General features: G+C 38.6%; 1 protein-coding gene across 1 annotated transcript in view; it reads right to left on the minus strand.

Moving 5' to 3' along the window:
* LOC122550254 (contactin-associated protein-like 2) overlaps positions 1 to 28,000 on the minus strand; it is a 2,198,962-nt gene that overhangs the window by 1,002,051 nt on the left and 1,168,911 nt on the right. The window contains exons 6-8 of the mRNA XM_043691007.1: positions 20,687 to 20,871; positions 16,982 to 17,122; positions 4,340 to 4,604 (exon numbers count right to left, since the gene is read on the minus strand). Coding sequence (XP_043546942.1) covers positions 4,340 to 4,604; positions 16,982 to 17,122; positions 20,687 to 20,871 — 591 coding nt within the window. The remainder of the gene's footprint in view (positions 1 to 4,339; positions 4,605 to 16,981; positions 17,123 to 20,686; positions 20,872 to 28,000) is intronic.

Genomic DNA, 28,000 nt, shown 5'->3' on the forward strand with positions numbered 1-28,000 from the left:
GTCCACTTTCCTGTCTGCTCTTCTTAGCAATACAACCAATTACTCATTAACAATCTCTGTCTCCTCAAATTTACTCAATGTCCCAGCATCCACCTGACTATCAAATAATAGATTCCACTGATCCAAGACCCTTTGAGAGAAAGAAATTCTGCCTGCCTGTATTAAATTTGATACCTCTTATCTGAAAAGCATGACCTCTTGTTCTAGGCTGACCTGCATGAGGAAACATCCTCTCTACGTCTATTTTGTCAACCCTCTTGTATACCTCAACTACATAGTGGGCGGCACGGTGGCACAGTGGTTAGCACTGCTGCCTCACAGCGCCAGAGACCCAGGTTCAATTCCCGCCTCAGGCGACTCTCTGTGTGGAGTTTGCACATTCTCCCCGTGTCTGCGTGGGTTTCCTCCGGGTGCTCCGGTTTCCTCCCACAATCCAAAAAAAAAATGTGCAGTTTAGGTGAATTGACCATGCTAAATTGTCCGTAGTGTTAGGTGAAGAGGTAAATGTAGGAGTATGGGTCTGGGTGGTATACGCTTCGGCGGGTCGGTGTGGACTTGTTGGGCCGAAGGGCCTGTTTCCACACTGTAAGTAATCTAATCTAATTTCCTGTCTTCTCCTAAACCCCAGACAGTATAGGCCTAAATTATTCAATTCCACTTCAGAAGAAAACCCCACATCTCTGTGATCTATCTGGTGAACCTGCTTTGAACTGCCTCCAGTTCAAGTATATTCCTCCTCAAATAAAGGGTCCAAAATTATATGCAATACTCCAGGTGTGGTCTCACTAATGCCTTATGCAATTGCAGCAACACCTCCCTACTCTTATACTCTATTACTTTTCCAAAAAATATCTAAATTCCATCTGCCTTCTTTATTACCTTCTGTATCTGCATATCAGTTTGCTTTGATTCATGCACAAGGCCACCAGATCCCTTGAGATCTCAGAGCTCCACAATCCCTCACGATTTAGATCATGTGCCTTTGTAATATCCTTCCTGCCAAAGTGGAAGATTTCACATTTTTCCACACTATACTTAATTTCCCATATCTTTCTCCACTCACTTAACTTACAATATCCTTGTGTAACCTTATTGTGTCCTCTTCCCAATTTATTTTCCTTCGTGCCATCAGCAAAATTGCCAACCATATCTTCTGTCCCTTCATTTAAAACATTCATGTTTATAATAAACAGTTGAGGTCAAAGCACCAATCTCTTTGTCCCATCACTCATTTCATCTTTCCGACCTATTTAATCTATTCTCTAGAAAATGGAGGTGCCGGTACTGAATTAGGATGGACAAAGTTAAAAATCACACGACACCAGGTTATAGTCCAACAGGTTTATTTGGAAGTACAAACTTTCAGAGCGCTGCTCCTTCATCAGATAGCTAGCTGTACAAGAGAAATCTAGCCAAAAATATAAAAACAAAATAAATATCAAAAGAAGAGTTAACAGCGTGAGCTTTTATCCTGTAAGAAGTCAGGCCTGAGAATTAATAATGAAAAATCATGAAGCAGTAAGTTAATTAACCTGGTATTTTGCATCTGTTTATACTCCAGACGAAAAAATAAATCACCAATAAATCAGGAAATGGAAGGGAAGGGGAAAATTGGAAAAATTACAATTACGAGTGAGGGAGTATTGAGTAAATAGTTAGTGGGAACACAAGTGCCTGGATCCTGATGGATATTATTCAAGAGAATAAAGTAAAAAATCACATGACACCAAGTTATATTCCAACAGGTTTATTTGGAAGTACAAGCTGTCGAAGCACTGCTCCTTTCTCAGATAGCTTTTGCCATAAATTCTATGTCTTATGATCCTGCCCCACTAGTTACCTGATGAAGGAGCAGCACCCTGAAAGTCAGTACTTCCAAATAAACTGTTGGACTATAACCTGACGTTGTTTGATTTTTAACTTTGTCCACCCAGTCCAACACCAGCACCTCAACGCCATTAATTTTGGTGTCATCCGTAAACTTACTAGCTATGCCTTCTATATTCTCATCCAATTCCTTTATATAAATGACAAACAGAACCAATCCCTGTGGAGCACTGCTAGTGATAGGCCTCCAGATGGAAAGCAACCCTTCACCTGCATTGTCTGTCTCTTGAAGCCAATTATGTGTCCAATTGGCAAGGTCACCCTGAATCCCACGTTACCAATTTGTCTACCATGTGAAACCTTGTCGATTGCTTTACTGAAGACCAGTTGATATGCAATTAAAGATTCCATGAGTATTGCAGAGTCTTTCCGGAAAACTCACATTATTCCTTCCTTTATGCCCAATCCTGTCCTGTGGTTACTGTTAGGGACCCATACATTACTCCCAAAAGTGGCAATTGGTCTTTATATTTTCTCATTTTTATTGAAACTGTTTTCGCATTTTGGTTTCCTAAACTTAGGTCATTCCTTTCTGCTGTGTTAATTGTAACTAACAGAGCTTCCTATCTTTTCCTACTTTACTGTCATTCTTAAATGTCCTGTGCTCTTCAAAATTCAGGTCCAAACTAATGTCCGCTTGTAGCCATGACTCTATAATGGCTGCCTGATTGCATTTAGTTATTCCTGTTTGGACTGTCAATTTATCCATTTTGTTTCAGATGTTATTTGCATTCTAATATTGAGCCTTAAATTTTATCCCTTACTTTCCATGTAAATTTTAGTCTTATTAGTGAATGACTCTTCGGTTCATACTCTATCCCTTCCTTCACTATCTGTTTATCAATTTCCATATTAATACCTCTCCCATATCAGTGACTTTCATTGATACAGTATATCTTCCCAAATGTCACCTCTTGCCCCCACAATTCAATTTAAAATCACCTCCATTTCCCTAGATATGTGGTTGGCAAAGACATTGGCCCCAGCATAGTTCAGATAGACATTGTGCTGTTGGGTAGAGATCCCATTTTCCCGAGTGATGGTGCCCCACAAACCAGAACCAATTCTCCCACATCAGGTTTTGAGGTGTGCTTTCATTTTTCTAATCTGATTTGCATTATGCTATTTACATGGACCACGATGACTCAATCTCCCATATTGCACTCCACGAATACCCCCTAGCTCCAGCCCTGAACAGATATCCTAACACTTGGCAAGCAAAGCAGCCACCTGGAGGCATGAAGTTGCTGTAGTCATGTCAATTCCCCCTCATTATAACATTCCCTACTGCCACTACATTCTTTCTTAATTTCTGCCTCTTAAGTGGCTTTCTGTACCATAGTGTCATGGTCAGTTAGTTCACCCCCTTAAAGTCCTCACTCTCCTCTAGACATGCTTAAGGAATCTCAAACTGTGAATTGTGTACAACTGTGAAGGCTGTCGCACCAGTGTTCCTGTCATCTGCATCCCCTTAGCTGTCTCACTTGGAGTTACACTCTCTTGTGCCTAACACTGACTGAATCAGATTATTCAACCTGAAGAGCTGTGACTATCTCCTGGTACTAAGAAACCAGGAAAATGCCCCCCTCTCTGATTTGTCACAGTGTCTATATTTCAGTGTGCAGCTTATAAGGTCTGAGCTGTAGCTGCTCAAACTTGTCGCAGATATATTTGTTCTGGATCAAATAGGTATCTAGGAAATCTCAAATGCTGTAATTATGACACATCACCTGTCTTGCAATCCTTAATGTGTTCTAATAAACTAATTAATTATTGTATTCAACTTCAAATAATTTTTTTACATATTTCATTAACCTTTCTACCAATTGTGTTATGATTAGAGATAGAATAAACTTTCACTTGCTAGACATTCACCAATTAACTGGCTTCTCCTCCTGCAGTCAGATAAGAAAATATTTCTGGAGGCTATAAAATATTAGACAAAAGCAACACAAAATCTCCTTCTCTTCCTCCCCTTAACTCTTTGAAGTACTTAACCCCAGCAGTCCATTTGTCTTATGCGAATGCTAAACCACACTAAGTTAGCTAGTTTCATAAACTCCTAAGACAAAAGGCCGAGTGGACTCATTTAATGATCCTCCAGTTTGGCAGGTTCTTGAGCCCCTTTCTCTCTGAAATTGTTGAAAAAAAAAACTTTGGTTAAGACTGGCATCTACAGAATTTAATCTGTAGATTTTAGGTTAATACTAACTGCAAACTACAGACTAAATTAGATTCATACCAAAAATAATCATCTTTACTGTCCAACAACTGTACACACTGAGTCCTAAAGTAATTTCCTACAGTTTTCATTAATAAAACTGTAACATAGCAGCAAAAACATAAAATGTGATAGAAAGATTTATGATTCTATTTTGATTTTCTTTGCCAGAGATCCCATGGGTGATTCTCACACATAATTTCAGTTGTTTTTATTTGTTTCTTCACATACCTGCAGACATCTCAATGCTGTTCATCTTTGTCTGATTGATGCTGATGTTAATGCTGATTTTTCCATCACTGAGGTTAATTTCCACCATTCCATAACCTGGGGCAAATTTGCTGAATAAAAGTAGACTGTTGGGATTCCATGTCCGAAACATAAAGCTGATGGAAAACAAGTCCTGGTTCATGTGTCCAGGCAACAGCAAATAGCTGCTGCTATTAAAAAACACAGGTACAGCACGAGATTCCACACAGGAGAAACTCAGATTACCCTGGAAAGAAAAATAAGAAACAAGGATTGATATTTAAATATAGCTGATGGCCCTCTACACAAAACCTTTTCTCCCCACAAGCACCTTTGTATTTTACATCAATTATTCATTTCCTTCCATTTTTCTTCCAGCAGTCTCTCAGCTAGAAGTACTCTTCTTTCTAATTTTTGAGGTTACAGGTTCAATTCCTGCTCAGACCTGAACACCAAATCTGGTTTGGTAGTGCATTGCAGCATGAAAAAATTGACATCTTTCAAAAGAAATGTTAAATTAAGATGATTTTCCCTTTTAAGTTATTCAAAGATCCCATAGCAGTAACTCAAGGAAGAGCAGAAGAAGTACACTCAGTATTTTGGTCAATAATTTGTGGGAACATGTGTCTGAAAATTGGTTGTTGTGTTTCCGATATTACAATAGGGACTAAGCTTCAAAATAACTTAATAGTCTGCAAAATACTTCAAACTGTTCGAATGTTATGGAAGATGATATAAAGATATTTTAAATGACTATTCTCATTAAACAAGAAGCAGAACTCAGGCTAACTATAACAAGCAAACCAACTGATCACCTATCTCAATGTTGTGCATTGTTACTGACTCCAAAGCTTTTGTACACTAGTGCACATGGAAACTATATGAGAATGATTAGATGACATTTCATTTCCAAGATGGAAAATTTAGTCAATGGTCGCCAATTTTTAGGGCACAAGAACTTGTTCAGGTTGCAGTGGAGTCCGAGTTGCATCATGCTTTCTGGAGGGACTTCCAGTGTGAGGTCGAGCCGGTCTCTTGTCACATCTTACAAAATCTGCAGCATGAACTAACTACTCTACCCCTACGGCATCCATCACATCTGAAATCATGAGGTTGTGGCTCTTAAATATTGATCTTCAGGCCTTATAAAAGCTTATATAAATCACATCCACGCATTACTTTCTCAGCTCTTTCTTTGCCTCTGAAAAAAATTCAACAACTTTAGTCAAGCATGATTCTCCCTTCTAAAATTCATAGTGACTATTCTTCAATATATTTGAATATATTTTCAGGTTTTCTTCTATTCATTACCTATGCATCCCTTTGTGCTCAATTGTTATAAATCTTCATTTTCCATTTGTTATTTTTGTTCATATAGAATACAATTCATTTTTATGTTTCTTCGCATAAATAATTGTAAAAGCCAGTTTCAACAAAGGCATTTTTTAGATTAGATTAGATTAGATTCCCTACAGTGTGGAAACAGGCCCTTTGGCCCAACCAGTCCACACCGACCCTCCGAAGAGTAACCCAACCAGACCCATTTCCCCCTGACTAATTCACCGAACACTATGGGCAATTTAACATAGCCAATTCACCTGGCATTTGTTTTAGTTTCCAAGTTGAACAGTGTTAGTATGATGAAGTTGGCATGGTATATTAGGTGCCATGCCAATGAATTAGCCCCAAACATTCCACTATGTTATTGCTCAATGAAAATAAATAGTATTCACAGAATCAGAATTGTTACAGCACAGAAGGCCAACTGGCCAAGCATGTTCTATGCCAGGTTTTCATTGTCTTCTATGCTCTTTGTTCTAAAGGAGTACAGTGGTAGGATTTTGCAAGATTTAAAAAGTGATTTTAAACATGAGTGATAATGCTAATCCATGTAACTTAAAGCTGGCTCATTCCTAGACTTAAAGTGTGGTAAAGGTGTTGTGCTGTTCCTCACCAACAGAACAGCAGTCAGGCAGTATCACATCATCAATATATGAGCTGCATGTCTTTTTCCATTTATTCATTTATGGGATGGGGACATCACTGGCCGGGTCAGTGTTTACTGCCTCTGGGAATGTAGGATGAGCTGCCTCCTTGAACCACTCCAGTCCTTAGAGTATAGAACACCAAAAGTACTGTTAAGGAAGGATTACTAATATTTTAACCATGTAACAGTGAAAAGCAATATTGTGCCAAGTCAGGATGATGTGTGGCTTGGAAGGCAACTAAAGTGCAGTTACGTTCACATGCACCTGCTGCCCTGGTCCTTGAGTTGATGGAGGTCATAGTTTTTGAGGGTACTGACAAACGATCCTTAGGATTTGCTGTTAGGCATCTTGGAGATAGTGGATACTGCTGCCATTACAAATAAGTGATAAAGGAAGTGAATGGTTAAGGTGATACCAATCAAGTGGAGTGCTAATGAGTGTTGAACTTCTTGAGTGTTGTTGGAGCTGCACTTATCCAGAGTTAAAAAATGTCGTGCTGGAAAAACACAGAAGGCCAGGCAGCATCCGAGGAGCAGGAGAATCGATGTTTCGGTCATAAGCCCTTCTTCAGATGCTGCCCTCCTTGGATGCTGCCTGGCGTGCTGTATTTTTTCAGCATGACATTGTTCAACTCTGGTACTCCAGCATCTGCAGTCCTCACTTTCTCCTAGCTGCACTTATCCAGTCAAGTGAAGAGCATTGCATCAAAATCCTGAGTTGTGTCTTGATGGTGGATGGTCTTTGCAAAGTCAGGAGGTAAGTTACTCACCAGAGAGTTCTTAGCATTGAATTGCTCTTGTAGCTAAGTACTTATATGACTTGTCCAGTTGAGTTTCTGACCAAGAATAACCATTAGTTGTTAATGGACAATTCCACAATTATAATGCTATTGAATTTCAAGGAGGGAGTTCTCTTTTGTTTGACTTTGTCATTACCTGGCACTTTTATTATGCTGATGTTAACTATCACCTATCAGCTCAAGTCTGAATGTTGTCAAGGTCTTGCTGCATATAGGCATGGACTGCTTCACTATTTGAGGAGTACTGCTGTAAAAAGAAATATCATATCGAAGTTTTTCATATTGTATTCATCAGGATAATTCACCAGCAATATTAGAAGTAAAGATAAAGGGAAAAACACAAAATGCACTCTATAAGAGAAAAAATACATGCATTACCATGAGGACTATGATTTGTAGAAGCATTGCTATGGAGAATGCACCAATTCGATAATGACTGATAGTTAAGAGCTATGCTTTATTTAAATTTTACACCAGGCAGATTGACTTCAATTAGTCAAGGCATTAGCTTGAGAAATGAACCAGGGTCAGCTGTCACCTGCTTTATTGAGTTGAAACAACAATGTGTGTACTTATTCTTTCTGTCTACAAGAAGAGGGCATTCTGTATTAATGCAAGCACCTTCCCGTACAAAATAATGTATCACACTATGAGCCAAACCAACAATCCAAAATTGATTTTCAGCATAAGTCTTAACACACTTGGGATAATTTAGCAAATGTCCACTTGTAAAACACATTTAATGTTAGACACTGTATTTTGAGTTTTGCAGCATGGACAAGCAGACTTAGGTCTGTACCATGTCTGTTTGATACAGTCCACCAGTCTTTGTGACATATGGCTTGCATAGCAAACACAACATTGGCACTGATAATTATATACTACATTACTTATGTGCATGATAGGCAAACTCAAGGTGGTGCTAGTTTTCATATTTATGCATATTGGGAATGCCAAGGTGAGGCACAGTTCCATAATTGAACAATTGTTTTTTGAAAGACAAGATTGCAACACTTGATAATAGGGTTACTACTTTATGCTATGCCCTAAGCTGCACTTGTTCTGTAGTATGCAAATTTCTTCAATTTTTAAAAACTTGAAACATGCCCAATGTTGCTACCTAGTTTCAATCAATGACCACACAATAAGCAACTGCTGCTTGAAACATGCCCAATGTGAAAGCTAACTTCTGCACAAGTATTTTGGCAACACAATTAACAATGTCACTAAAAATATCATATATTGCTCTACGTAGTCTCTGGGATAAAGATGTTTTTCCTTGCACTTACTTTCACTTTTGGCCTACTGTGTCCCATATCAAATGGGAAGAGGTATTTTCTGAGTTCAATGTTCTAAGCTCCCAGCTATCCTGCCACAAATCAGCATTCAGTGAAGATGCCAAATCCTTGCAAACATGTCCAGCAGTTCTAGAACATGCATATGGGAGGGTTCTGGGTGACTTACCCAATTTTCACACAGCAAGAATATCTGGCAACAAATCAAAACTTCGAGGCCAATACATATCAATAAACTTGACAAAGAAACAGGAATTGACATCCTTAACAACAGTGATTATATTGACAAAATATATGCCATTTTTAATTATGGGTCCAAATTCATATCCATTGGACTTGCCACTCATCAGAACTGGACAACCTTACTTGAAAACAAGCATAAATACACATTGCTGGAACTACATGGAAAAGCAATGAGTTGCCAGGTGATACACTTGTATGATGAAGGATTCCTTCAAATACATGAATACTATATAGGTTATGCATATCAATAGAAATGCAGTGAATATGCACTCATTTTACACTGCTAGGCTACTTATTATGACACACCTCTGGAGCAGGTGGGACTTGAGTGAAGACACCTGGCTCAGAGTTAGGAACAGTACCTCTGCACAACAACAATCCTTCAGAATCCTATTTACTTGATTCAAGTCTCCCTTGCTCTTCGAAACATCTGTGGAAACAAGCCCAATCTGGTTAACTTTTCTCCATAAGATTAACTAATCAGTCCGGGTATCAATCTAGTAGAACCTCTCTGAGCTGTTCTCCAATGCAGTTGGAAAGGAAAGCCAAAATGTTTCTTAGATTTCAGATGTTGGTTTGCCAATGCTTTATAAAACTGAAAGATGACAGAAGACCATAAGACCACAGATACTAGAGCAGAATTAGGCCATTTGAGTGCCATTTGATCATGCCTAATTTGTTTCTCACTGTTGTTAATCCTGCCTTCTCCCCACATTCTTTGACCTATTATCGAAACCAGAACCAGTCTATCTCTGTCTTCAATACACTCAAATATTTGGCCTGCACAGCCTCCTGTGGCAATGAGTTCGACAGATTCACCACCCTCTGGCTGAAGAAGTTCCTCCTCATCTCGGTTATGTAGGGTCATCCTTTCACTCTGAGTTCTGTGCCAAGCCTCCTATTAGTGGAAACATTTTCTCCACATCCACACTTTCTAGGCCTCCCGGTATTCTGTATATTTCAATATCTCTTCTTATTCTTCCAAATTCCATTGGGTGCAGACCCAGGGTCCTCAACCGTTCCTCATACGACAAGCCCTCAAATTCTGCTTCAAACAAAAATCGAGACATTTTACAAATTCCATTTCTTTGGGATCTGCCACCAACCTGATTGTCCCAGTCCACCTGTATATTGAGCCCCCCATGATTATTCTCATAGCACCCTTCTTATATGCCTTTTATATCTATTGATGTATTTTCTGCCCTACATTCTAACCATTGCTGGGAGTCCTGTACATAACTCCCATCAGGGGCTTTTTATCCTTTGCAGTTCCTCAACTGTATCCACACAGGTTCCAAGCTTTCTAATCCTGTATCACTTCTTGCCAACTATATAATTTCACTTCTTACTAACAAAGCAACCCCGCCCCCATTTCCCCTATCCACAGCCCTAATTATGCAACTCTCCAGCACTCTGGTCCCAGCATGATTCTCTCTCATCGGAACAGCTCTCTCATTCCCCAGTCCTGGTGCCAATGTTGCATGAATGTGACCCTATTTCCCCCATTCCAATGTTTGAGCCAGGTATTTATCTCTTTAAGTTTATTGACCCTGTGCCAACTGGCTCAAGGGTCAGGTAGTAATCCAGAGATTATAACTTTTTTGGTCTGCTTTTTAATTTAGCCCTGAGCTGCTCATATTTGCTCAGCAGAACCTCTTTAATCTTTCCATCTATATTGTTGGTACCTATGCAGACCACAAAACTGGACCTTTCTCCAAATGTATGTTAAATTCCAATCATAATAAAGGACAGCATGCTCTTAAATGTTTTAGTTATTTGTTGAAGTTTCATGTTAACCTATTGTGACTCATGCTGAATAACACCAAGATCTCTTTCCACCTTAGAATTCCACAGTCATTCTCCAATTAAGTAAAGCTTTTCTTTTTTGCTTTCTGCCAAAATGAGTAACCTCACACATTCCACATTATACTTCATCGGTCAGATTTTTGCCCAATCACTTAGCCTCTCTATATTTGTCTTAATATGCTTGTGTTCTCCTCACAATATACTTACCTACCTATCTGAGTCATCTCCAAAATTAGCTACCAAGTCTTCACTCCCCTCATCTAAGTCATTGATGTAAATTGTTTGGTACTGCACTTGTCAATATTTGTCCAATCAGAAAAAGATAAATTTGTGCACACTCTCTACTTTCTGCCAGCAATGCTCTCTTCTATATATGCTAATATGTTACTCACTACATTAGGAGCTCCTACTTTGCAGAATAATGTGATATGTGACACCTTTCAAATGCCTTATGGAAACACAAGTCTGGAGCTCCCCTTATCACTAGCGAATCCTTTAAAATACTCCAATAAGTCAGTCAAACATGATTTCCCTTTTTCAAAAAGATATTTTGCCTATCATACTTCGATGTCAGTGCGATGCTCGGTACAATGCACTTGCATCCCTAAAACTGATGGATCTTATATTCCTTTGGCTGTTCACAACAGGCAACATACCGACTGTATTCAATTATCCTATGCATGCATAATTTAAAGGACAGTGCACAACATTCAATTCAATTCCTTCAATGGACAAGAGTTCTAAATAATCTTGAGCATGCTAATAATTATACTGATCATTTAGAATTGTCAGTTGGGTGCGCAGTGTGATATGCATACATGTTCTGAAGGCTACATATAATAATACACAAGGTTCTGTTCCTTGCAGACAGAAAGGGCTTGTACATATTTTAGAACAGTTTCAATAAAACAGCTGACAGTCATTTTCTGGTTCATTTCTCAATGCAATGCTTCGACTAGAGTAAACTTGTCTGGATTAAATATAAACAAAGTGTGGTAGTTAACTATCAGTCATCATCCAATGGATACATGCCCCATGGTAAAACCTCTGCCAATCAGCATGTACTTACAAATTAATCAGCACTCACTTCTCAAACTGTATAAACACTATTTTCCCTTTTAGTGTTTCTTGCAAATTGTTATGTTGAGTACAAGATGAAAAACTTAATCAAAATGTGTCTTTTCTTTAGTAATACTCATGTCCTGTACGATTAAAGTAGCTGCTTGTATATTTGTGGAGTCACAAATGGTGCTGGACAATAGAGCATCATCAGTAAATATCACCATTTCTTAAGTTATGATGGAGTGAAGGTGATTGATGAGCAGCTGGTAATAATAGGGCTTGGAATATTACCATGAGGAACTCCTGCAGAGATGTTCTGGGTTATGGATAACTGATCTCCAACACCTATAACCATCTTCCTTTGTCCTGAGTATGGCTCTAAAGAGTGCATAGGTTTCCCCTGACTTCAGTTGACTTAGCTTTGTGAGGGATCCTTAATGCCATACTCTGTCAAATGCTGCTGTGAGGTCAAAGGCACTTACTCTTACCTCACCTCTTCAATTCACTTCTTTTGTCCATGTTTGGACCAAAGATGTAATGAGGTCAGAAGTTGAACAAAACCAAAACTGAGCATCACTGACCAATTATCACGAAGCAAAGTGCCACTTGAGAGCAGGACTTTTTGCATACTGGAACAGCTTGGTGAGGAGCATGGCTAATTTTGAAGCACAAGTGTTCAGTACGATGTTGTCAGGCCTTCCCTACTATATACCATTATGTGAACGCCTCTGGTGTGTTTGTGCAGTCACTGGTGGGACAGAATATACCCAGGGATGATGGATGATGATGATGATATACCAGAAGGTATAATTCCATAAGACGCTGTGAGGTGGACTTTGTATCATCAACAGGATTGGATTGTTGTCAGGTTCATATTCTTTTCAGGAATGAATGCCTTCAGACTTTTCTTGATGTCATAGGAAGTGAATTGAATTGGTTGAAGACTTGCATCAAGTGACAGTGAGGACCTCAGGATGAAGTTGATATGGATCATCCATTTGGCGTGCCTGGCTGAAGATGGTTGTAAGCGCTTTCACCTTGTCTTGTGCAGAGATGTGCTGAGACCTGAAATTGTTGAGGAATGGGATATTGGTAGAGCTTTCTTCTCCTGTTAGCTATTTAATTCTCCACAGCCCAACAGAAAATGGCAAGACTGCAGGGCTAGAATCTGATTTGTTGATTGTGGGATCACAGCTTTATCTATCATATGCAAATGTTGTAGCTAACCAGTTTGACAAATCACTTTTTGGTTTGCTTAATGCTGTTTTTGGGATGTCCTTCTTTATCGCCTTCTTCATTGACCCAGCATTGATCTCCCCTACTTGTAATAGTAGAATGGAGAACGTACTATGCCAGAACTTACAAATTGTAGTTGAATTGGTGGAGGCTTATTGTTTCAAGTTGCTATGTGTATTCCAAATCTAGAGTGGATAAATAGTGGAGCTGGAAAAAGCATAGCAGGTCATGCAGCATCAGAGGAAAAGGGGAATCGATGTTTCAGGTCATCAGGACTCCTATTCCAAATCTTATCCTACTTCGTAACTAGTTGTGCCACATACAATGATAGAGGGTATCCTCAATGTAATAGTGGGACCTTATCTCCGAGCGTTTTGTGGAGGTCACTCCGACCAATACTGGCACTGACAGTATAACAGGTGGATTTGTTATGAAGCCAAGGTAAAATAAGTTAATTTTTTTTGTAGCTTTCCTCATAAACATCCACAGACCCAGTCTTAGAACCATTTCCTTTATGACTCAGCCAACTCAATTATTGGTGGTTGTACCAATTACTCTTGGTGATATTTGATGCCCCCTCAGCCAGAGCATGTTCTGTGTCCTTGGCACCTTAATTGCATCTTTTAATTGTTGATCAACATGGAGTGGGTTGAGGCGGATAGTGGAGCAGTGGAAAAAGGTTAGTGTGGTATTGATTGTTTTTGCGATAATCAGCAAGTTTATTTTTGCATGTGCGATCTGATGGCATGAGATGTTAGAATTTATGGGATCTGAAATCAATGTTGAGGACTCCTGGGCAACTCTCTCCCTATTGCACACCACTGCGTGACCACCTCTGGTGGGTGTGCCCTGCCACTAAGAGAAAAAAATATACCCACGGATGATAATGGCATCTGGGACTTTGTCTATGAGGTATAATCTGATAAGATAACTATATTTGGCTGCTGTTAGTCTGCAGCACAACACTCAAGGCACCAGATATTGATGAGGAAGACTTTGTCTGATGGACAGGTTTCAATTTGCCGATGTAATTTCTCGTACCAAGTTGGAACATCTGCTTTTGTTCATTTTGTTAGAATTTGCAGTGGTTAGATGCAGCTAACTACCTTTTGAGGCCATTTCATTTGGTACTTAAGAACCAATCATGTTGATGTGCATCTGGAATTGCATGTAGGCCAGACCAGGCACGTCTTCATTCTCTCCTCTGGAAGACATTTGGAAACTGGATGGGGTTTTACAATATTTATGACAACCAACAATGGTTTTCCAGTCGGTATTACACTAGATTGTTAACTCCAAGATTATTAAATTAATTCAAATTTCACCATCTACCACTCTAGATTTTGTAGAGCATTAATTTGTGCCTCTGGATTTCTAGTCCAGTGCCATTACCACTATAATGCCTCCTCCCTCAAAGAAGTACATGATGACAATGTTAACAAAATTGACTTGCAGCACAACATATTTGCAATGTATAATTGCATACAAAAGCAATATCTACATAATAATCCAGAATTGAATTTCAACACTTGTGTTTTGCACAACAACAAACTGCTCACGCTCCAGGCATTTAAATGGAGCAGACTCAAATCAACAAGAAAATGATTTTTCACAGCTTGTACTTTATGGAAAACAATCTGTCGTTGATGTTTTTCTGTGCTTCCTTGTTGACCTGATTAGTAATGATTACTGAGTGAAGACAGTTCCAGCTGTTCATTTTAAAATGGTACTTGTATCAGCAGTATGGATGTCACATTGTTCTGTTATAATAGCCGACTGAAGGCTATGTTAACGAAGACTGATTTTTAAAAAAAATACTGCTGGCACTTTATAGAGCTATTCTATCGGAACTGTTATTGAGAACAGAAGATATAACATGTTCTACCAAAAGTTAGTTGAGGAACTGGCAGTTGGATTAGATTAAAAATCTATTGTTATAATGGAAGTCTTTATGCCCAAGGAGAGGAATTAACAATTCCTTCCAGAAAGCAGTAATGTGATGCTCTAAACCATCTGCAGTATTTGAAAACCTCATAGATGGAGTTTTCTTTTCACAGTTTCAGCATTGCTGGGATGAAGCAGCAGCAAACTGTCTTGTGTTAGAGATAATTTTATATTAGAGAAATCTACAATGAGTGGGTTGTGTATTGTTCATATCCTGCAGCTAGCTGGATTTATTATCACTGATGATAGCTAGCTTTCAATTCAACATGAGACCAATCTCCAATTATACTAATAAGAGGTAAGGCTATAAAAAGGTTACTTCTAAACCTTGTGGTTGCAAATTACTTGCTTTTGTCTACAGAACATAATATTATATACATTAACCATGATTCTCCCAAAGTCAACATTCCATGCTAACTTAGAAATTAATACTGTATAATTCATGAATCAACATTTGAACCATGTCTCCTTTATCACCAACTATGCAAAAAACAAGAGTAGTGCAACTTATGTGAAAGACTACATTCTTATGGACTTGTATCAACAGAGATATCCATTGCAACATATCAAACTGATAGCCATTTCATACTAACAAGAAAGAACTTCCACTGATATAGAATCTTATGTGACTTGAGGACACTGTGATGATCTTTGACCCAAATAGTACAGATAAGACAAATTTGTAATTTCTTGAAAAGTTGTATTTGTTGCCCTCACAGCCGCAGGAGGCTCAATCACCACCCATGCTGTCATGGCACCAGTGACATCTCTGCTTTTGTCATCACAAATAACTTTCTACAAAGAATTGGACTGTCTGTATTATTAATAGACAGGCAAAGATATTTTAACAAACAAAAAGAAATCAAGTGTTTCAATTCAATTCAATTCAATTCAATTCAAATCCTAGGATAAAAAATTGCTTACTGCCCCTCTCCTAATACTTGGCCACCCTACTTAACACTTCATTGGCTGCTGACAATTCACGGACTCCCTCCTGCTCACTACTCTGTTCCCTCACTATGTTCCATTGCTAATGAGTGAAAGAGCAGGACAGATGGTGAGATAAAGAATGTGAGAGATAGGGTTGGGAGCAGGACAGTCAGAGAAGTAGTAAACAGAGCAGTGAGAGGAGCAGTGAGTGGATTGGGAAGGAAGTGCCAGGTGTGGCTGAACATTCATTGGGTGCACAATGATGATATCGGTGCCATAATGCCTGCACTTGTTGGCAAAAATGCCAACCTCTCATTTCAGCTGAACTGACTTCCTGATCCAGTGAGGAGGCAGGAGGCAAGAATCTGTAAAAGCTGTAAGCTATTTTTCTCGTCAACCTGTTCACGGATGTTATTACAACAAGTGGAGCAGGTATGACTTGAACACAGGCCTCCTGCTCCAGGGATAGGGACACCACCACAGTACCACACGAGGGCCCCTGTTATTGATTATAAGCATCTTTGAAAATGACATTGAAATGTTTATATCAACTGAAAATTGAATTCCTGTAGAATGTACTTCATAAACAAAATTGAAGTGATAGCACAGAATACTGAACCTTTAGTGTGCTATACAAGGCAAGAGGCAGACATATGTTTGCTTAAACTTTCAGGAATTAAGTCTTGCAATACTGAAAAGAGAGTAAAGATGTGAAAAAGGAAGGATGGCTGCTTGCCATAAGCAGAGGAGGGAGATCAGTGGCCAGTCAATTTTGACTGCTCTTTTGTATTTTGTAGTAGTGCACTTGCAAAGAGGTTTTTGTATCAACGTGGGGAGAGATCAGTATTCATATGTTCAGTGAAAGTATGGATGGATATATCAGAGGAGGTCAATTGGCAAAAGAGTGAAATTTTAAATGAGACTCGAGAAAAATGTAATAACTTGATAGTAAAGATTTCATTTAAGATTGATGTATCATAACTGAGCAATGGCCTGTTATACAGAAAGTAACATACAGAAATGATTTAATCTGGCAATATCTAAAACTTTTATCAAATTGCTTTACACAAAAGAAAAAAATGCATAATCAATATAGAAACAGCTCTTGTCATAAAGGAAGGGAGAGCATGATAGAAACTACCAAAAAAAATCTACAATCTCTAGTACTTGTCCTTACCACTAATGTGAATTGATTATCAATTTATGTTTTTATGTTCTTCATTTTACAGAACCTTGTTTTCGACCATTTGGTGCTAACTCAGTCACGTCATCATAGATATATCGATATAAACTTCACTCATTGCCAAATCAATGATCTTACCACTTTAGATGTGTCTAGTTTTCCTCTCCTGGCAAGGTCAGTGATATTAATTCCATTATAATTTATAGATTCCATGCAGCCTTTGAAATTCTTTCCATTGAAACTTGGCTTTCCAGAAAATGGCATTCCTCCAAAACTGAGCTTGAAGAATAAATGAAATGGCATCTTACATTGTACACATGAAAAAGCAGAATTGAAGATTTTTTAAATAAAATCTTACAGCATGTCAGTTAAATACAGAAGTAATTAGAAAAGGAAAAAAATCCTGTACTACATACATAATAAACTTATAATTCTTTGAGGAATTGACCAAGTTGATCGATGAAGGAAGAGCTGTAGCTGTCATATACATGGACTTTAGTAAGGTGTTTGATAAGGTTCCCCATGGTAAACTATTGGAGAAAGTGAAGCCACATGGTGTGCAGGGTGTTCTAGCTAGGTAGATAAGGAACTGGTTGAGCAACAGGAGGCAGAGAGTAGTAGTTGAAGGGAGTTTTTCGAAATGGAGAAAGGTGACCAGTGGTGTTCCACAGGGATCAATGCTGGGGCCACTGTTGTGATATACATAAATGATCTGGAAGAGAGCACAGTTGGTATGATCAGCAAGTTTGCAGATGAGACGAAGATTGGTTGAGTGGCAGAAAGCATAGGGGGATGTCAAGGAATGCAGGAGAATATAGATAGACTGGAGAGTTGGCTGGAGAAGTGGCAAATGGAGTTCAATCCAGGCAAATGTCAAGTGATACATTTTGGGAAGTCTAATGCTAGAGTGAATTATAAAGTAAACGGAAGAGCCTTGGGAGAAGGTTGCTGCACAGGTGGATAGAGTGAGGAAGAAGACATATGGTATGCTTGCCTTCATCGGAGTATAAGAGCTGGCAGGTCATGTTAAAATTGTACAAGACATTGCTTTGGCCGCATTTAGAATATTGTGTACAGTTCTGGTCACCACATTACCAAAAGGACGTGGACATTTTGGAGCTTTGAAGAGGGTGCAGAGAAGGTTTATGAGGATGTTGCCTGGTATGGAAGGTGTTAGCTGTGAAGAGAGGTTGAGTAGGTTAAGATTGTTTTCATTAGAAAAAAGGAGATTGAGGAGGGACCTGATTGAGGTCTACAAAATCGTGAAGGATATAGACAGGGTAGATAGAGATAAGCTTTTTCCCAGGGTGAAGGATTCAGTAACGAAAGGTGATGCTTTCAAGGTGAGAGGTGAATGGTTTAAGGGGGATACACGTGGCAAGTACTTTACACAGAGGGTCGTAGGTGCCTGGAACGCATTGCCAGCAGAGGTAGTAAAGATAGGCACGGTAGATTCATTTAAGGTGTATCTGGACAGGTGCATGAGTAGGTGGGAAGCAGAGGGATACAGGTGCTGAGGAATTGAGTGACAGGGTTTAGACAGTGGATTTGGCTTCGGCTCAGGCTTGAAAGGCTGAAGTACCCATTCCTGGGCTGTAAATTTTCTTTGGTCTTTTTGATCTTTATAATGTTATAAATTTATTATCTTCCATTATCAACTCTGGTCATGTCATTCTTGGTTGTACTTGATGGCTGAAAAAAAACGTTCTCCGAGCAAAATGTTTGAAAAGAGAATTAACTTTACCATCAGCAACTCCAGCAAATCCTACAATAACCAGGCTACTTTTGAAAAAAAAATTCAAATTATATTTAAGTCAATATCTATGGGCTCAGAGACAGTTTGTCGATCTAACCAATATTCTTCATTTAAAATGCTTTGGTGAAATCAGAATTCATGTTCCTGCTAACACCCAAACAGCATAAAAATAATTTGCAGAAAATTGAGGCTGTGCTCCCACATCTGGGTTTTGCCTGCCATTTTAAAAGCAGAAAATGTCAAAAAATGCAGGGATTTTTCAACTGGTATCATTTGGTATAACAAAGACTGATTATCAACTTATCAGGGCAACACCTATGTCGATTTCGGGATACGAGGCAAAATTGAACAGGGAAGGAGAAGAATGAACAGGTCTTTATTTTGTTATCAAGATAGGCAGGATGTCAGCATAAATAGGTATGACAAGCCATCATACACCAGGAATAGTATTGTCAGTATTGTTTGTTTGTAACAATATTATCTATTCTTTATTAAAACAATGAGGTCTTTCAAAATTCTAAGAGTTGGTTGTAGCCTACAGCATATGAGTGCAATGTTAATAGTTCTGTTGGATTCAAAACCCAAGACGGATAGGAAAGGTGCATGAATTATGGGAATTTGCAATACCCACCTCCTTTTTAAGCTTTTCACTACTTGCTCACCCAAGTTTCACTCAACTGGCTATATAATGAAAATGTAGGAAGTCAGCATGCACAATTTAGTGGTAAGGTGAGCAGAATGCTGAAGCACAAGATTTGTCAATAATGCTCCCATGTGTATGTAGCACAGCACCAACCACATAAGACTATGGTAAAAGTTTCACAATTATGGTGTGGAAAAGCTTTGATTTCTTCTTTCAAGAACCCATCACTCAGCTCACATCTCTTTAAACCCCTGAAGTAGCTGACGTGAATTTCCCTTAGTTTCATTAATCAAGAATCATTGCAGTAGCTTTTCTCCCTGTAGGCATGCAAGTGTGAAAATTTATGTACCTGCGCATGTAAAAGACAGTACTAGAGAACAGCAAAGAAAATAAATACCACAATGCCAATGCAGTCTGTTCCTGTCCCTCCCCCTACCGCCCAGGGAAAGCGATTTAAATCTAGTGCTCGGAAAGATGGAAATGAGTCGTAGTACAGTGAAACCACTCCCTAGTGTCCATTAACTGCATTGGTACCAATCTGTCAGAAGAATAACAGGTTTCTGTTCAGCTAAAATTTGCTGGAAACCACAAATGACACATCATTTCTCAAGATTTCTGATGAAATTAAGCTAAGAATGCGAATTATATGAAAAGTTTGCAATTGTTGCTCAATATTAGTTTTTTTATTTTGTTCAAAGTAAGTTATAAACGAAGCACAGAACAATCTCAATTATCCAAACAAGACGGGTGGGGAGTATTTTGTTTGGATAACTGAGAGTTCAGATAATGGCTTGTTTGGATAACGGATAGCGTTTTTACGGCACCTTGCGATCTCATTTGGATAATCCGAAATTGGGATAATTGATGTTCAGATAATCGAGGTTGTTCCTTATTTGCATCTACATTATCTCTCTATGATGATATTCAAACATCTCAGAGTGTTTTAAATAGAGTGAATTGGTTTTGATATGAATGACTATTGAACAGACAAATAAATTTGTTCCTTGCATCATACTTTACACCATATTGTGATCTCTTATGTCAATAAAGAAGGAAATTATATTTTCCATAGATACAATGCTGAATGTATTACTTTGGCTCAAAAACATGGGAATTACTTCTTATTGTATTATTCTTATTGTTGTAATTTCCTGAGATCAATGATTGGCCAAATATTTTGAAAACATGGGAGTTCTCAGGTCATCTAGAAAATATCTTGATCATAGAGAAGTTTGTTTGTATTAGCTCTGCCATTTTATCCTTTTTTGTCAAATATGAAAACAGATCATGTTGCAGGATTTAGGTTTTAAAATGAAAATGCCAATGTTAAGAGAAAGAGTTCAAAGCAAACTTATGCAGAATATATTAACTTATCTTTGTTTGCCTGAAATGTTGCATATTTACAGGATTTTCTGTTTTTATTCAAAACTCAATGATTCTTTACCTCATAGTCAAGATCCAAGTGGTCAAATTCACCATTAGTCCTGAAATGTTGAGTCTCTCGGTCTAACGTAAAATTGATATTGCGTCCATAGCGTTCAATGATCACTGAGTGCCAATGATGGTCATCCAGAAGGCTTCCAGTTGTAACAGAGGTGTCACCATTGATAGAACTGTGTTGGTTGCTACCTGGAGATTAATGTTAAAAGACTGTCAGTAGCAGATCCAATGATGAAAGCAGAAGTAAAAGGATCACAAAAGTTAAACCATTAGTAAATTGGAAAGTCAAATTAAAGCTATAGAGAATTGTCACATATTGTGAAACACACAATAAGAAACATGACTACAGAAACAAATAAAGAATAACAGCACAAATACCTAACTACCAAACAAAAATATTTTAGCAAATGTGCATGATCAAAAGGTCAATTCTTCTGCACATGAAGGCACCTTAAATAAAATCTAAATGCATTAGGAAGTTCTGTGGTGACAGAATAGCAAACCAATTGTTTACAACAGAACAGTTGGAAAACTGGGGCAACACTGCTCTCTTTAATGGTGAAGAGTGAGTTGTCTTGCTGTTGGGAATGTGTCAAAGCAGGTTAACAATATTTCAGCCTAGGAAATCACTAGCAAATGCTGCCCCACCTGCAATGAGATTACCTTTGCACTTACTCAAATCCTTTGTCCCTGTGTGCAACTGAGGAGGATGTAAATGGTTTGAGGACAAACGTAAATGTACCCTTCACCTTTGCACACACTTCTTCTGGGACCCATTTTGCATGAACAAACTTAAGTTAGGAACTAGTGTACCTTTCAGAATAACATTCAAAGCATTACACATTCTTTCTCAGTGTCAAGGCTTGAGGTAAAGCATTTCATCGACAGCAGATAATGTTTCCATATCCACAATGGCACATACCCAGACTGCTTACCTCACTTCTTTTATTGAAAGAACAGAAATTGCCTTCAGCTCGATATTGAGATGCCAGAACATTTGTTTTTGGTTCCTGCTAGCTACTCCATTTCCTAATCATTGACCTGAATTCCCTCCCCCCCCCTTGCAAGTGTTTGAGGTTAAATCAGTCTATTTGTAATCTAAATATCATATTTGATCTCACATTGTACTTTCAACTACATGTTCATGTCATCACTAAGACCATTTAGTTATTCTTCTATAACATTGCTCAATTCTATCCTTCCCTCAGCTCATGAATTGCGGAAACCATCATTTATGCCTTTTGTACTTTGGACATGACTATTACAATGTGCCTGTGTCCTATGTGCCACCTCCCATCAACTTCCAGACATCCAAAACTCTGCTGCCAATGTCCCACCTTGAACGAAGTGACATTCACGCATTACGCCTGTGCACTCTGAACTACATTGGCCCCGAGTGAAGCAACGTCACAATTTAGAATTCTCATCCTTGTTTTCAATTTCTTTCATGACCTCACCTTTGTAATTTCCTCCAGACCTGCAACCCACCCAGGAATCTGTGCTCCTCCAATATAAAACAAAAAAAGAAAACAAAGAACTGCATATGTTGGAGATCGGAAACAAATGAATAACAAAATTCCTGGAGAAACCCAGCAGACCTGGCAGCATTTGTGGAGAGAAAACAGAGTTAACATTTCGACTTCAGTGATCCTTCATCCGAACTAAACAAGCAAAGTATGGCAAATAAGTAGTTCTGTATCCATGAGATAGACATTTTTAATTTGGAAAGGAATCAAGTGTTATGGGGAAAAGGCGAGAATTTGATGTTGGGGGGGTATTAGATCACCTAACCTAAATCTATCAGATCAACCATACTTCTATTGAATGGCAAAGCAGGCTAAATGGTCAATCTCAGCTCCTATGTTTTATTGTTTTATGATCTTAAGATCAGGTCAGAAGTTAGGAATTCTGAATAAGGCATAAATCATGAGGGTGATTGAATATTCTCCATTTGTCTTCATGTGTACAGCTCCAATAATACCCAAGAAGCTCAATATTATCCAAGCCTGAACCGTTTGTTTGATCAGCACTGCAGCCACAATCTTGAATGTTCACTCCTTTCTTCACCAATCAATCAACAATGGCAGCAGTGTGTATCCTCTACAGGAAGCATTGTAGTAACTCAGCCAAACCTCAACTTCCAATTCATGACTTCTAACATTGAGAACAATAAGGCAATCATTATCAGCAATCACTCACTATTGAGTATGATTACTGAGCAAGGCAATTCATTGTCACTGGTCATGGATTCTGTGGGAAAAAGTGACGAATGCTGGAGATTAGAGTCGAGAGTGTGGTGCTGGAAAAGCACTTATGCCCGACATGTAGATTCTTCTGCTCCTCGGATGATGCCTGACCTGCTGTGCTTTTCCAGCACCACATTGTCAACATGGATTCTGTGGGTATTTGCATGGCTGTTGTGCCTGATCCTAGAGCCACATCTCCAACCAAACATTTGGCAGGTATTTCTGGGAGGTTGAAGTGGTCCGTGGTCTTGAGATTATTGGCATTCCTTTCTCCAGTTCCTTCTCCATGCTTCCTTTATGTGGATTGTCACCTTGTTTTGGAGGAGAGGCTGGATAAGCCAATAGATACATACTAACAACTCCACTTGTCAGTTTTCTTCCAGGCCACACATTATCCTGACACGGAATTAGACTGCTGTTTCTTCACTATCACTGGGTTGAAACCTTCGAATTCCCTTCTCAACAGCATTGTGGGTGTCTGTACACCTGAAGGACAACAGCAGTCCAAGAAGACAGCTCACCACCACTTTCTCCAAGACAATTAGAATAGTCAATAAATGCAAGTCAGCAATGCCCACATTCATGAATGGTGCGTAAAAAATGTTATCTATAAATACAAGTTATCATTGTTGTTGGCTTCATTCTCACCTGTTCTTGATAATTTAGAAACCTGAAGATTGCAACCCAATCTATATTTTTAAACAAATCCTCCAATCGAGTGGGCCTCAATGAGGTGGGGAGCATTGGTCTGGAGAGAGGTTTGGGTGGCTAAGGTGTGTGAGGAAAGTTTGTACTGAAATTGAATTGACATCAGGTGGCCACACCGCATGTCCAATGTTGCACAATCGATGCCAAATACAGACGTGAAATGATAATCAAATGGCAATTTTAAAATATCACAGGAATACTGAATACTGAAATTACTTTTGTCACATAACACAATTGACAAAACTCAAAGTTGATATCAAGACCCATTTCTCCATCGTGTCCCATTTCTTTCCTTCAGGATTTTAACTTTTTCTATGATCTCTTCTGATGAAAAGTCATCAGACTTACACGCTAACTGTTTTCTCCCCACAGATGCTGCCAGATCTGTTGAGTTTAGTCAGAAATTTCTGTTTTTGTTCCAAGTTTTCATGTCCTTCTTTACATTTGTATTGCAGGGTCTGTAGAAAATCTGTTGCATACCTTCTATTAAGTCGACATGCTTCCAAGCGTGCAGAGTTCAAAACTGCTGACAACACTCTATCCATGGTCTTATTCAGGGTTTATATAGATTTACTGCTACATCTTTGCTTTTATATATCTTGGCATAAAGCTCAGGATTCTTTAAAAACATTCTGGCCTGACTACATAATTTTAAAATGTGAAAACTGTGGACAATCCTACAATTTGATCCCAATTGATGAGATTTCCCACTGGGATCAACTCATGGAAATATGTTTCAGCATTCTCATTTTTGAAAGAATTCCACAACTTTTTTTTCTAGCACAAGTAGAAGTGAGTTAGTGTGAATTGCAGTGATCAGAATAAGCTTGAAATACAGAGGCAAGCCGCAACATAAATAAGATCTTGCCTGATGAATGAGCATTTACAAACCACAGCAGCAGAATGATTTGGGGTGTGATAGAGGCTTGTGCTTTCACCTTATAGCACCATGTGGAAAAGCAAGCAATAGGCATAATTCAATAGGTTGCTCATCATTGTTATTTTCACTTCATTATCAAAGAATGCTATTTCTTGCATGCAGAGATTGATCTGTTATGGGTTTTAATGTAACTGTGAAGCCCGAATACAGAAGTGCATAGCTTTCCATCTCCCAGGCAAAAATACATTTTTGGGATTTTGTTGGGAAGGCCCAGTCTTTCCAGCTTATCTGTTGTCCTTTTGCTGTCAGTAATCTTTATTGTTCAAAGGAAACATTTCCCATACTTATGATTGCTTCCCAAGTATTTTGGCCTATTGCCTATTTTTCCCTCAGTCTGTTGTGGATATTCCTTATTTCCTAAGATTTGCCTCCAATGAGGCCTTGGACTTCATCTCAGCTGCAGATGGTGCCTAAGTTTTAGTTGTGAATATATGACCAACTTAGGGGTTTTAAATCAGTCAAACATCTACATATCTACTCTACCTGAGCTGGGCTCTGACCATGAGTGGCTTCATCCAACATTTCAACTTTTGAAGTAACTCAGGGTTCAGAATTCTGTCCTCCCACCTGATGCCAATCATGTTTGGGATGTATCTCATGCAGAAACTTTTTAGCTGCTTAATATATCTGTCATAGGTTGTCCATATTTCACAAGCATATAGAAGGACAGGTCTAAACACAGTTTTGTACACAGTAATTTTTATCAATGCCACCTATCTTCCACAGACTCTTTGCAAACTGGCAAATGCTGAGCTAGGTCTGGCTATTTAATTTGCCATCATGCTAGCAATGCAGATACTTCTGGAGATTATACTTTCAAGATATAAGTTTTTGTACAATCTTCAAGGTTGTGTGTCATAGTTATTGTTGGTAAATTATAGTCAGAATCTGCTGGCAATGTCTGGAATTCCTCTGTATGCATGAAGCTAATGCATTGTCCACAGTCATCAATTACTTTTGAAATGTAGTGTATGCTCCTTTAAAGATTATGCTCAGAATGGAACTTGAAGGCACAGACATGAGCAAACAGCTATTAACATATCTCCATTTCTGATGCCTTAATTGAAGATAGCAAATGTCTCAGGTTGAAGAGCTTGCCATCTGCTTTGAATTAGATGTACATTTCATCCACATTTCAATCAATAAATCAAACCATGATAAAACCCTTCAAAGCTGGATTGACTAATGACTGTGAGAGCAGACAACATGTTGTAGTCGAATGTTGCCCTCAATTATACAAGTTGGCTTGATCATTGCCAGGCAATGTGGGACCTGCTGTACAACAAATTTCCCGCTTTAAAAGACATTGCCCACAGGCCTTTCTATGAATAACTCAGTTCCTGAAATCTATTTAAAATTTGCTAATGGCAACAGGGATCTTCGTATCTGGAAGCTTCTGGTCACAACCTGAAACAAAGGTCACAGTTACCAATTAGCCACAACATTCTTATTTGAAGCAGAAGGGTGTATCAGTATTTTGTGCCACATCGGGGCAGCTCTTTTAGGGATTAGCTCTGTTCTTTTGGGAAGTGGCTAGAAAAGGAACTCAGATGAAGAGTTGATCCTAAAAAAAATGAAAGAACAGTGGACGCTGTAAATTAGAAACAAAAACAGAAGCTGCTGGAAAAGCTCTACAGGTATGGGAGCAACTGTGAAGAGTTCACATTTTGAGTCCAGTGACCCTTCCTAATAACCTACTACATTCCAAAGTTAGCTGTAAAATCTAGCAAAATCACCCACCATCAGTCAGAGCTCATTAAAGTAGTCAAGATTCAGTTGTTATGGATGACACAGAATAACCTAAGCGAGAAGAGTGTCAGTGACTTACAAGCTCCCATGCCTGAGTAAAGAGGATGAGGTAGAGATCAAAGCAACTGAAATGGTGACACTTTTGTTTGGAAAGACAAATGATGAGAGCAATGGATAATTCTTGGAGTTTTTTGTGATCAAAAATGAACTCATAAAGGGACATCACAAACTTATTGCTGTGAATCAACTTCAGCTCAAAGGCGGTCAATGTCATTTGTGCTTGTACTCTAAAAACAAAGTGAAAGCAACTTTCTTCTCCAAATCTGGCAGCTACACCACCACAGTCAAGGGTCATAATTCTCATAAATGTCATTGCCAAGGTAGAGGACATTCACACCCTTTGATTGAACACCATTTGAAAGCATGGAATTGGAAATCCAACAGTGTTTCCTTACACTCTGCACTGAACGTGATCTTATGATCACTATCATTCAAGACATTCTGCCAACATCCAAGATTGAAGCACTATCCCTAATAGATTATGTGATTGTCAGGACCAGGGATCAAAAAGATGTGAACATTAACTGTACTATGTTTTGGTCATGATTGCTGGTATCTTTTTCACAGTATTTGTCCCTGAGAGCCTAACCAAAAGTCTCTGATAGCCATGGCAGGTACAGAAGTTAGAGGTACCTGATAATTTGAACAACATCAAGCTTAAATAACTTAAAGACCAAATCAGTTAGAAACCACAGTGCAAAGTCATAGTACTGTTCAATGTCCAAAATGATTTGCAATCCATACATGCCAAAAATGTCCTTGGTACAGTCCTAAAAGATACCAAGCTTGGTTTCATGGGAATAGCACAGAAATATGCAAATTCATCTATTGTACATCATGAACATTTTAAACCTGGCCACAGAATTCAAATGTCACTAAAAAGACATCCACACATCAAACAACCAAAGCTGAAGTTCGAAGAAACTGATACTTTAAATACAAATAATAGATAAAGACAGTTAAGGGACTTCAGCTCAACATTACCATCCATGACATGGATACCATTTGCAAGTTAGCCAATGAGAGCTAGAAACTCTCAACACAAGGACCATTAACACTCAAAGATGGCAAGACTCTCCTCAAAGACATGGTAAGTATCAACATCTATTGGTAACAGCATTTTTTAGAACTACTCGATGAGAATTCCATGGTGGGCATGCCCCTGTTGAGAAACCTCCCACATATTACAATCAGAAATAGACTAGGTGATGATCAAAGTAAAAACTGGTGGCAATCAGGTCCAAAATGACAATGATGCAGTTGAAGTATTGAATCATAGAGGAGGCAAAATGATATTCAAGACACAAACACCCTCTGTGTGTAACTTTGACAGAATGAAAAATTTCAGTGACCTCAGAGACAACATGATGCTCACAATCTTCAAAGAATAATTTGAGCAGAACTATTTAATCTTCAGGGTGATACAGATTGCTTCTAGACAATTGCAAAGGAGATCCTTCCAGATTACCATTGTGGCATTGTGGCTTCCAACCATCAGTGGGACAACTCAAGTGACCTTCAAAACACAGTATATTCAGAAAAAGGGCAGAAAGCAGAACATCCCTTTGTATTGGCTTTCTTCAATCTCATAATAACCATTGATTCAGTAAACCAA

Source organism: Chiloscyllium plagiosum, chromosome 5 (assembly GCF_004010195.1).
Source record: "Chiloscyllium plagiosum isolate BGI_BamShark_2017 chromosome 5, ASM401019v2, whole genome shotgun sequence".
Lineage (NCBI taxonomy): Eukaryota > Metazoa > Chordata > Chondrichthyes > Orectolobiformes > Hemiscylliidae > Chiloscyllium > Chiloscyllium plagiosum.